Source organism: Plasmodium gonderi (genome assembly GCF_002157705.1).
Source record: "Plasmodium gonderi DNA, contig: Pgo-contig_776, whole genome shotgun sequence".
Classification (NCBI taxonomy): Eukaryota; Apicomplexa; class Aconoidasida; order Haemosporida; family Plasmodiidae; genus Plasmodium; species Plasmodium gonderi.
In genome coordinates this window covers 822-14,592 of record NW_021629516.1, presented here as the reverse complement: position 1 = coordinate 14,592, position 13,771 = coordinate 822, and the positions used below count along the sequence as shown (strand labels likewise).

At 20.2% G+C, this 13,771-nt stretch overlaps 1 protein-coding gene across 1 annotated transcript; it reads right to left on the bottom strand.

The window, feature by feature from the left end:
• Positions 1 to 106: 106 nt before the first annotated feature.
• PGO_004310 (variable surface protein) lies at positions 107 to 1,133 on the bottom strand (the record flags this gene model as incomplete). The annotated part of the gene is made up of 3 exons (XM_028691459.1): positions 107 to 274; positions 395 to 982; positions 1,122 to 1,133. 3 exons carry the CDS (start codon positions 1,131 to 1,133, stop codon positions 107 to 109), a joined length of 768 nt encoding a protein of 255 aa, XP_028547260.1.
• Positions 1,134 to 13,771: the final 12,638 nt, after the last annotated feature.

The following is a 13,771-nucleotide window of genomic DNA, read 5'->3' as shown; positions in this document are numbered from 1 at the left end:
CAGTATAAAACATTTTTCTTATTTAGTTTAAGTATGCTGACTTTATGTATGCTTCATAAGCCATATTTGATTTAATAAAAATGTTCATATTTTTATATTTAATTTTTTAGTTTAGAAAAGAATCATACAGTACATGAAAGTTACTGTTTAAATATTCTTCATTAGCTTTGTCTGAATGTTTAGGTATTCTTTGTGTTATTCTTTTATATATATTTTGTAACTTCATTTTGTTGTCACGAATAAAATACCTCATCCACGAATTCATAGGACTAAACTATAGAATTTAAAAAAAATATATGATATTAGTATTCTATATATGTTTAAATTTTGTGAAATAATCTTAAATTTATACATATCATTAAAACTAGTGCTATTAAATAAAAATATATTTTACTTTATATATGGAGATATATAATGTAATAATTCCAAAAAATACGTATCCTATGGAAGCAGCAAATATAGAAAATCTAGATAATGTACTACAAGAAGGGGAATATACCAAATCACTACTATCTTCAATATTTTGACAATTTATAGAGAATTCAATGGGACTATTATTATTGCAGCTTTTAGGTATTAACTTGTTAGGAAACGTATCAGTATACGAAGTGTTTTTTCTTTCACACCATATTTTTTCATGCTGACTGGTTAATGTTTCCCATAATTTTTCAATGTATTCATTCCATATTTTTTTATTATATTCACACATACCGTGAGAAGTGTATAAAGATTTTTTTTCGTTTAACCAATCATTTAAATATTTACAATATTTTTTGCATTTTTCTTTACAATCTTCTTTATCATCGTCACACATATAATAACAAAACGTCTTTGCGTCTGAATATATTTCAATAAGATAAAAAGCAATATTCCTTAAAAATGGGTCATTAGTATTTAATATATTCGTATAATGGGCTTCATAAGAGGTATTGAATGAATCGCGAATTTTAAAAAAAGCTTCGTAACATTGTTTATCATTTAACTCTTGTACCTTTTAAGAATAAAATAACAAAAAGACATATGTATTGGGTATGTTAAAATGAATTAACACAAATCATAATAAAATAGTATGCATTATATTAAATTTAATATATTAATTATAACATAAAAATACAAATTACCTGTTTGACCATTTTTAAGGGAACATTACAAATTATTTATTATATAATTTTTTATTAAAAATATATATATGATTGCAAAAATTGTTATTAAAATAATGAATGAGCCATAATACTTATATATATAATATAACATAATTTATAGTAAATATAAATAAATAAAAGCTTATTCATTTATTATCATAATTAAGCCATGTTATGAATATATGCTTAATGATATTTTTTGATTTCTTTATAAGAGTTACATATTATAAATGTTAAATAACATAAAATAGTAATTCTTATTTTACATTTTTAAAATTCTGATTGATCATAATAAATAAAACAATAAACATATAGAAGGGAATGATAGTTATATGACAGCTTTATTTTTTTTATTTAGGACATATATCGTATATAGGTTAGAAAATAGGTGCTTGCACTTATATTCATCATAAATTTTTTTCATTTTATATTATTTACACGTAATATAAATAAAAAACTATTGTAAAGATTTAATGAATATAATATAAATAAAATACAGAATGAAATGTACATAAAAAATGAAGGAGCCTAAACTTTTAATATAGATATATATAAAAATAAATTATATGCTAATATATATAAAGATTCATATATTATTTTACTTATTAAATATTAAAAAATACAGATATATACTTTTTATTCAGATGTATGTAATATTCACATATATTATTCCTATTCTATATTTTTTATTACACATTTTTTATTGCATATTCCTTAATATAATTTAATTTCAAAAAATGAACTCTGGATTAAGGATATATATATAAATTTTTAAATAATATTTATGATAATAATAAATAAGTTATATTCTGTGAATATGATATAAAAATCATTAAATAAAAATAAAATGAAAAAAAAAATAAATACTTAATGCTAGATTATTCTCTATAACGCTGTAATAATAATGATGTCTTTACAAAATAAATAGTACAGAAGTTATAGAATTTCATATTTCACGTGTAAACAAAGAAAAATGTATATTAAAATTTATTTCTCCTTTGTTATGTATTTTACATTTTTCTAATATTTAAAATATTTTATTTATTATATTGTTAAAAATATTTAATTCTCTTGGGAATGCAATTCTTTTTAGAATTTATACTTATAAAATAAGACTTAATTAAATTTTTTTTTCAATATTCTTTTTAAAAAAAAAAAAGAACTATTACAAATATAAATTTTATTATTATTGAGAAATAGATGTTAATGACTCTAATTGTACGAATCTGTAATTTTCATAATAGGAATAGTTATTGAAAATATTATAAGAGTACAAGAATTTCCTTAAAATTTAGTATACATCATAATAATATCCATCTGAAATTCATATTTATATAAATTATTTTATTCATTAAATTTATATTTCCTATATTATTTAATATAATAAATAATTATTTGTGTTGTTTTTTAAGATTTTTAGTTAGATATTTATCTAATTCTCAATGATATTCCTTACATTTTTAGTTACAATAAATATTATTCATTACATTTTACATAATAATTTTAATTTAACATTTTCTTATGTTATTCTTATAAAAATAAAATGAATTATTATTTCTGTTTATGTTTTATTATGTTTCGTCCTGCTTGTAGTATGTTTGAATTCCTAATTTTAGTGTATTATCTAAAATAATACTTTATTATAGCAGAAAAGTATATAATGCATATATTTATTATAAATATAATGTAAAATAGAGTGTGTTAATTATGTATTATAAATGAATTATTCCTTACATAAAAGAATATAAGTGTATGTATTTCTCGAAGAGTATTGTAATACACTATCAAAAAATCAGTCTAATGTCAATAAACATTTGTTGTCAAAAATAAAGCTAATTACAAAAATTGAACATGGAAATACATAAAATATATTTATATTAATAATACCTTATAATATTCACATGTATGTTTAATAATTTATAAATATTCCTTATTTATATGCATATAAAGCATGTAATGCAATGATAAATGTGTTCAATTTAAGAAAATTGTATAGCACAAAGTAGAAATATTATAAAACCTTTAGTTAAACAGTGTCTTCTCATAAAAAACAATGATTTAATTTTTTGATTGTTCAGTTTACAAATAATACTATTTATTTTATGTTTGTATGGTATTTTAATGTTATATATGTGCTTAATACAAGGCATTAAAAATTTATTTTTATATTGGAAATTTTTAATGAGTTTATATTTATGAAGATTTATTTATATTAATGAAAATATTATAAAAATCATTCATTTATTTAAAATATAATAATAATTTATATTCTTCATATAAATATAGTAACTATGGTATACAAGTAAAAAGATTTAATTTTATAACTAAAGCGTTAGCAAAAATTAAATATAGAACAAAAAATATTTAAAACTTAAATGAAACATAACAAGAAAATATCTATGATGCTATCAAATGAATTAAATAAAAAACGTATGCTTATTTTTACATTAAATTATATTAATACGATTTTATTTTGAGAATAAGTTCCATAGTCTTTAACAGACATTTTTTATTTTCCTCGTTATTCAATGCTAGTTTAAAAATAAGTATATTGTACATTATTATAAGCTAAGCGAATTCTTTTTTTCGAATTGTTTAAACTTCTATAATGTGAATTATTATGAACGGATTTTTTCTTATGTTTTTCGATCATGTTTTGAGGCATCATTTTTTTCTTTAGTTCTCTCCAATGTAATATGGGATCCCAGGGGGGTAAACTTACATAAAAGTGGAAAAGATAAAGATTAAAAAAAAAATGTTATATAAATATATTTTTAAAAATTATTAAACGCATATTTTTCCGTATTAATTATATTTTTAAATATTCACTTTACTTTATAAAATATAAAGAACAAAAAAAATAATCCAAGCAATGAAAATGATATCAATATCACAACATAAAAGACGTCATGTGATAATGTTTTACGTTTATCTAATGACATATCCTCTGTTTTCTTCACAGTATCAGAACCAATAGTTGTACTTTAAAATACATCTTCTATACTTCCAGAGGATGCTTCTTTTATATGTAATAATTTATCTAATTTTTGTTTTAGTTCATCAAAATGGAGAGTTACATATTTAAACATATCTTCAGAACTCTCAGAGGGTGTTTTATGTTCACACTTTAAAACTGTTAGAAGTTCATTAGGATGATAAATTTTGTCACACATAAAATATTTTTGAACATTTGTTCAAACAATATGAATTTTCATAATTATAGCAAGTACAGCATGTTAAAAAATGTTTTCTATACAAATTTCTAATATACTCAAGGTATTGGCAGTATCTTATATTTTTATTCTTTTCAACAATAATTCCATATAAACTATTGAAATTTACAAAATAATCATGTAAATCTTTTTCTTAGCCCCATTCTTCTATATCTCCGTCTAAATAATACAAACAGTGGTCTCCATTTTTTGGAAATGTACCATTAATGTTAATATTTGAATAATTAAGATCATTAAAAAAACTTTTGTCATAATTATATTTAATAGTTGAATTCACTTTATTCATTATCTGATAATGAGTCCAGTAAATCAAATATGAGCTACGTTTTTTATAATTCTTTCCTATATCATCCATAGTAAGTAAATGTTTTAAATTAGATGAAATCAAAGCACATAATATATATATATCATTATTATTGTGGCTATAATTTATAATATTTTCACAATATCTAGTGCACATATGTACGTCTACTTTTGTTTTGTTCAACGTCTTATATGTTTCATGAGCAGGTAATCTTTCTAAAATATCTTCCTAAATATTAAAAAGATAAAAGATGCACATTAAAATCACCTTTTTTTTTTTCTTTTTTTTTTCTGTTTGTTCTTATTTTTAGTTATTAACTGATATTTAATTAAATATATAAAAATTAAATCTAATTAAATATTATAATATACATATTGGTGTTTCCTCCTATTAACTATATTGTTTCGGTTTTAATATCATCACAAATGTCTAAAGCTTTTTTTGCATATTCTTTCATCTCTTTTTCTCTTAATGCTTCAATTTCGAGCATTTGTGGTATGTTTTCATTTTTACGATGTGATGAATCAATTCTTGTATTGTTATTATATATTAGTGCAAATTTTTTCAGAGCATTATAAAATTTACTATTATTAGTTTCTTTATTAAATTCTTCAATGCAAGTATTAGCATATTCTGAGCATTTATTTGGATTATCTGTATTATTCATAATATTATAATAGTTATCATAAAAATTATACAATATATTCATTTTTTCATACACATCATCATTCATATCATATATGTTACATTTAAATTTATTGTATTTTTTTAATTTAACATTTGTTAAATCCAGACCATCATCAACAAATTCAATAAATTTTGTAGCTTTTTGTTTAATAACTTTTAATTTTTTGTTTATCCAATAATTCAAATATCCAAAATAATTATTAGTATCTCCTTTCTTTTTTCTGAGGTTATCGTGATATAAAAAAAAAAAATAAGCTATAAAATATTCACATATATTTACAAAATCTGTTTTTCATTATATGTTTTTTTTTTTTATTCATATTACAGCTTTTCGTAAAGACATTAATAAGACTTTTTTTTTTTTCTTTATCTATTTGTTCATTCTTTTGATACTCATCTAAACTATCAAAAATATTATACTGAAACATAAAGATAAATAATTGCACAGAATTGTATTTTTAGCATAAAATATATACTTTATTTATGAACCTATTACAGCATTCAAATATATATTCATAAAAAGTTCTTAATTAAAAATATAACCGTCTTATATATGCATTATAACAGTAAATACACTTACATTTACAACGCCAGTATTCTCGAAAAAGTCATTTTGTTTTCTCTCTGCTTCTTCAGAATTTTCTTCACCTAATGATTATAGTTTTATATTTTCTATATTAGGGATAGATGTTTCAATATTGTTATTACATTTACTTTTAAGGAATGTTAATTCATGAAAGTTAATTTTTTCTCGAAATTTCTTTAACTCATCTTTAAAAGCTTTAATTATCCCTGAACTATTATCTAATTCTATTCTTTTATATACCTCAAAAATGTGATTAACATATTTGCAGTATTCAACGTCATTAGATTCTTTATAACTCAATTTTTCTCTTAAGTTTACATAGTTCTCTAAAAAATTATGTATATCTTTCTTATTTTTTAATAATTTAATATCTAGTATTGTTAATAGTTTTTCATTGAATTTATATTCATTTGGTGGATTCTTATTCATTATAAGCTTTTTAAATTTATAGTAAATCCATAGAACATTAAACACATTATATTCATTTTCCACCAATTTTCTATACAATCAATATATCAAATAATTACAATATTTATCACTATTAACATCAGCATGCCCAACAAAAATATTATCCAAATCATTTATTATAGTTTCTAGATGTTTGCACAGATCAACAATAGACTTGTTAAACATGGTTGTATTTTTAAATAAATAATTTCTCCATCACATATACTATTATTGATTAAAGATGAATATTTTTTCTTATAAAATAGTTTAAAAAACTCTTCTAATTTTTATTTACTTACATTAATCTATTAACGTAAGAAAAATTATGACACAATTATGAATATTCACTTTGTACAATTATATTTTAATACAGTTTCTAACAAAAATATAACTGTGTAAAATTTTATCGATGAGCATCTGTGCTTGAAAAAAAAATTCATTTAAATTCTTAAAAATTTAGGTACTTTATGTGCAGTGCTATCAGCCATTTAAAGTAAAATTTTCATGAAAATCTATGAATAATTAAAAATTCTTTATATAAAAAAACGTGTTAAAACCCACATTGCAATATCAATTATCACATTAAAACATAAAAAGAACTGTATAGATGTTTTGCAGTATGAAATTTTTTTTACAAATGTATTATAATAATATTATACTATTTTTATTTATAGAATTAAATAAGAAAAACCCTAATTAAAAAAAATCTCTAAAAAGAAAAAAATGATTTACATTCTGTAAAACATAAATTTTAATCGAGCGTTAAGAGTAAATAACAGTAGTCTTATATTGAAGTTAATATAACATATAATTAATTCTGTATTAATCTACTTTTTGTTTAAATAAATCAAAACAATTAAGAAGGAAAAATTTTACATAAATGTAATTATTATATACAAATATGAATAACAGTCATTTATTTTTGAGAAATAGATGAAATATAAATGATGTGAAAATAAGAATCCCATAAATCTTAATTCCTAAAGGGATGCTGTTAATATTTTTCACATATATCTTATAAATGAAATCATAAATAATTTATCATGAGTACACAAAAGAAAAACATTTTTTTTCCATTTTAACAGACAATTAAAATCTCACTTATTTTTATGACATGTATTTATTAAGCATGTCTCTTAATTTTATAGAATACTTGTAAAATGTTATAATTTATTGCTTTCTATATTATTATTAAATATTATCATTGATTTTTAGTTTATATTACTCATTCCAGTAGGATATATATAATTTAATTAATATCTTTTTTAACAGAACACACGCTAATTAGAATGAAATGTATAATAAACATAATGTTAAATATATGTGAACAAGAATAAAAAAAAATATATAGGAACATCAAAGTAAAGATAAAAAATATTATAATAAAGGAATCTTTCATTTCCTAGTAAATGTTATGCTAAAGTTGATGTACTAAAATAAATATAAAATCAGAAAAAACATTTTCATTCTTTGTTCCTTTTCCAGTGATACAATTTTACAACATATATTTTTCTTTGTTTATAAATGTAATGAACATATTACAGAATATTATTAATGAAAAAACATAATTATTATTTAGCGTGAATAATCTGTTATTTATGTTAAATATTATAGTTGAAACATATATATATTTTAAGATTTTTACTTTAAACTGTATACTAATATTTACAATGAGAAAATTATGTACATACTTTTCACTTATGCACATGGTTAAAGAAAGCTTTAAATGTATGAACTATAGTTCTATGTTTTTATTTTATACCAATAATATATATATATTTTTGCTGTCTTAGGTAAATACTCAGTGTTAAATATATTTAAATATGCTCTCTAAAACGTAGTTACATATTTGTATGTATTCATTACACTCTTTAATTTTTAGTATTTGTATTTAGATAGTCTACGATTAAATAGATTAGATAAACAGCATAATACTAGATATTGCATTATTAAGGATGATTAATTTGGGTATGACCTTGAAAGCAAACTGAATAAATATCCTGATTGCCCTGGAATATCTTACGTACTAGTATCTGGTATTACTTATATTACAAATCCTGTGTATAATACTGTAAAAAAAAAATATATTGATGTGTGGGTTTTTTGGTATTATTGAATGGGAGAGATAATGTTTAAAATGCTGAAATCTATATCATCCTTTATATATTTTATGTGATCAGGCGTTGACGCATTGGTGAAATTTGTCAATTATGAATCATTTGTATACAATATATTAAGTATAACAAGTAAAGATGTTTTTTTAAAATTGAAGTTATTGTTTGACTAGTGTAATTATTATGATGCAATTAAAGCTAAGATAACGTGAAATGATGTTTAATGAACCACTAAATTTGATGCAACTATAAGGAACTACTTTTATAGGTACAAAAAACTAAAAATTGAATGTGGAAAACAAGGTAATGACTGTTGTAATATATTTAATGATATCATAAAAAGAAGTAACATTGGATAGTTAGAAATAATAGGATGTTCTCTATTGTATGATATCGTGTTAAGAAATAAAAAAGAAGATGTGGACTCTGCAATTCCTCAAGAGGATCTTACTTAGGAATAAAGCGACATAACCAGAAGTGACACATTACAACCTAAAAAACTGAATGCTCCTGCAAAGTTAGATTCCTATACACCATCATTTTTTAGAGTTCGTTACATTTTGTTAACTATGAATAAATCGTATAAGGTAAAAATTTATAATAATAAAAATAGTGTTCATTCTTATTAATTTACGTTTTCATATTTTTCTAATAAATGTATTACGCATAATTCATTCTATATATTAATATTCATTTACTCCATTAGTATCAAAATTTTATAATCTTTTGCAAGGAAAAAAATTAAAACGATTTAACGAATATCGTGATGAAATACATGGAACCTTATACAGAGATTAATAGAAACTGGAAAAAGATACAAAATGAAGTACGTCATTATCTCCTAAATTATAACTGATACACTAAATATTCGAATTCTTAATGTCTTTATTAAGCCCTCCATTAAAATTTAGAAAAGAGTAAAATCAATTTATCACATACATTAGAATAAAATTTAATAGAAAAATTAAATATCATAGAAATATAAGTTACAAATGAATACATTTATATAAGGATACTCCAAAAAATTCAATTTTTTAAAACATAATTTTATTAAAATTTTAAAATGGCTAAAGTAAAAAAGTCAATCTATTACGTAAAAAATATATAAATAAACGTGTCTGTATGTTATTCCATTTAGTCCTCATAGTTTTCATTATAATTTATGGGAGGATATTTTTATTTAATTATAATGACAATTTTGAATTTTATAATTAATTGAACATTCTTCTGAAGGTTATATCTAATTTACTGTTCTTATGTGATTATATAAGAGGTAATTTGTTGCATAATTTTTGATCCATAAATTATTTATGAACAATCATGATATAACTTATGAAAGCGATTAACCAAATATTAATGATGTATATTTTAAGAGAAATATTGAATATGGAAACTGTTAACTATAGTACTATGTTATTTAATTATATAAGTATTATATTTTAATATATATACATTATAGACAGAAATTATAAATACTTACGTGAACGACATAGAGGAACTAAAGCTTATAAATATTGTAAATTCAAGTATATGTTGTTTTCTAAAAAGGAAATTAATAAAATTAGTGAATAATTTTACAGAGATAATATTTGATAAATTATATGTAAGAAATTCTCAAATTATATGTATTGATAATCTCCATATTATGTGTTATTAAATATGTTAAAATTGATATATTAATAGTTGGTATTTGGTTATTCTCATACAGATATAAAAATACCATATATTAATAATAAGAAAAACATTATTGCATCATTAATTCTGAGAGAAAAAAATTATGTTTATTATTTAGTGTCTAATAAATGTAATACGTCACAAGTATAATTAATTTATTATATGAATGCACTATCATTAATACATGAAGAATATTCTACTATTAATTTAAAAAAGTTGTATATAATACGTATAAAATGATAAGTAAATGTTACAATAATAGATAAAAAATGACATATAACATATATATAATAATTTAACATCATTCAATATTATGCTTCATTTATATAATTTATATCCTAAAATGGCCATATATAGATATTTAAGTTAAATCAAAGGAAAATGTTACTTAGCTTTATATTAGCTATGAAATTATGGAAACCTAATCATATTCATTAATGTACAAAAAAGATATATTTAGATTATTTTAATTTATAATATTTTTGTTGTCACAGTAATCGTATGAATATAAAAAATGAAGGCTTATGATATATTCTATTTTAAATGAGTATAAATTTTTCTTAAGAATTTTTTCGTAATCAACAAATATGTTCTATAGAATCCATAAATGTTATGCAAATAAGTAATAATTAAATGAGAAAAATTAATGAATTCTATAAGCGATCCTATTCTTTTTTAAGAAAGAATTTTTTACAAGTGTTTATTATTTCAATTGAACTTAAAAAAATATATATTAGCACATATTATAAAATAAATATTAATTAATTTACTTTTAAAATTCTAACTAACGTCTTTATAAACCAATTTTATATTAAAAAAAACTACATTATAATAAATTTTTCTATTGAATATATATCCATATTCATTATATATATATATTCTCTCTGTATTTATTTTTATATAGGTAGAATCTTAAAATATTTAGTATGGTATGAGGTTCAGATCAAAATGTTCGCTTACAACATATTATGTTCTTCCTATAAACAATTTGATATATATTATTATTTAAACCCTTCTTATATGTATTATTCATTCATTAACTAATGTATACGATTAACATTATTATGTAAACATAAGAATAAATTTCACTTTATATGTATAAACAAGGAGTAATTTTTTTATAACATATCCAATTAACAAGTTATAAGTAGTATTTTGGGACAATAATTTATATTTTTTCTTTTATTTTGTGTAATAGATTAAAAGCAAAATTTTTCAACATGCTATCTTATAGTGCATTTACATTTCTTTATATAGTTTTTATTAAGGATTACATATTACTGTGACTTCAGTATGTTATTATAATTCAGCGTAATACACTCAATAATGCATTTTCATAAGTTCCTCTAAATTATATATAACTTGGTATAATATCATAATTAGACATAACATGGGTTAAGATATAGAATTTAATTCTCATATACTTCAAAATTTAATTTTTCAATTTTTAAATAATATATCCACTATATATAAAATTATTTACCAAATAGACTATTGACCTTTTTTCTCTTCTTTAAATATTTAATGTAATTCAGGAATATAAGGTACAACTTCTTTCATGAATATAAACATAAGCATGAAATAAAAAAAATAAATATAAATATATATATATTTTACAAATAAGAATTATTAAAATATTTTATGATATATATATTCTTATTTAGAAATTACATTTTATTTTATATTTTAAAAGATATAATTGAAACATACCTCAAAATTGTAGCAAAACATAGTCCATTTATATGTAAGACAACATATTATTTTGAGAAGGTTGAATATGCAATAAGGTCGCTTCATGTAGTTGAATATTTTTTCTATTTATTCTAACGATAAATGTTCCTATTGATCTCATATTTTATTAGTATTTCTCTGCGTTACTCATCGGAATCGTTCTCATATGATTCATGATTGTTTTCGTTCTAATTATTTCATTTTATAAACTCGTCGTTGATCATATTTTTTTTTAAAGTTACATTAAATTAGATAAATGAATTTACCCTTTGGTCTTCTTCAATTATAGTAAAATAATTCAAAAAAAAATAATATATATATTTTAAAATATATATTAGAAATAGTATTTCTTATTTTTTTTTCTACATAAAAATTTAATGAAAAATGATTTTTTATAGTTGTTATATTGATAAATCGCATTAAATATAACCTTATAACGAATAAATAAAATGAAACACTCTAACACTTTTTGATTATTAGGAATAGTAGTAAAATTAGTTACGTTAACCCCTTGATTGAGGAAACTTTTTTAAACTCTTCTTACAATATATTCAATAAAAAAATATGTTTTGCATAATTCTTTTAGTATATTTCAAATTAAATTAAAAAATATGAATAAATACCATTGATAATAAAATAATCGTTCTGTAAGGCGGAAATTCCTTAGAGCAGATAAAATTATATATATTTTAATGTGTTTCCATCATAAACTTATCATACATATAAATTAATTCTTCATTATTGTTAAATGTTACTTTATTTATATAAATTTTCCAAATTTCATAAAAATACAGGAATCCGGGTGTTTTATTTTTAATGAATACATTCACGAAAGAAAATAATATTATATAATTCATTTCAATTTCATCCAACACATCATTATATGTCTTATACAATATATTTAACAATTATATATATAGAGAGCTTACTATATGAGTGCTTTAAACATGTTTTACATCTCTTAACATTATGGCATGTATTATTAGTATTATGACTATAATTCGTACAAAATGAATAAAAATCTCGAAATATTGCTCACATGAAATAATTTTATTAACATTAATATAATAATTTTCATATTTTTACTTATTTAATTTAGTTAGGAGTCTTTTATGATATGATAGAGTAAGTTTTTAAAATAAATGTACCACAATGTACTATATAATGAACTTTTATTTCTTGAAGAAAGAACATTTATATAATGTTTTATATATAAGAATTACAATAAATAAACGCTATTCATGTTTTCGTTATCACTACATTGATATATAACATTCTCAGTCAACAGATGTAAATAAATTCGCAAAAATATATATGCAGTTTGTTCCTTTAAAAATAAAGAAAAACTAATTCATTAATATAAGTTATATTTATTACATGTTCTTGTATAATATAATTATACATTTTAAGAACGATATATATATTAATTATCCATATATTTAATACTAAAAATATTAGGATGTCTACTAAAATGTTCATGTAAATTTTTAATTATGTTAGTATTATAATTCCAAAAAAAAAAATTAAAAACAAATACATTATAAAAGTATATAATTTTATGTTAGAATATGATATATAAGAATTTAGTTGTACATATATGAAAGGAAATGTATTGGATAATTTTACTTTGTATTATTATAAGCTAATGTATTTGTATAATAATAAATAATATATTTTGTATTGTATCAAATGAAAAAAGGAATCTCTGAAATTAAATAAAATAAATTTTTATAACTTAATCAGGATTATATAAGTATATAAATTATATATTAATTTTTATTTATGTATATTGTAATATGTCTACTATTGAGCAAAACAAGCATCAAATAAAATTTCAAAATATATATTAAAAT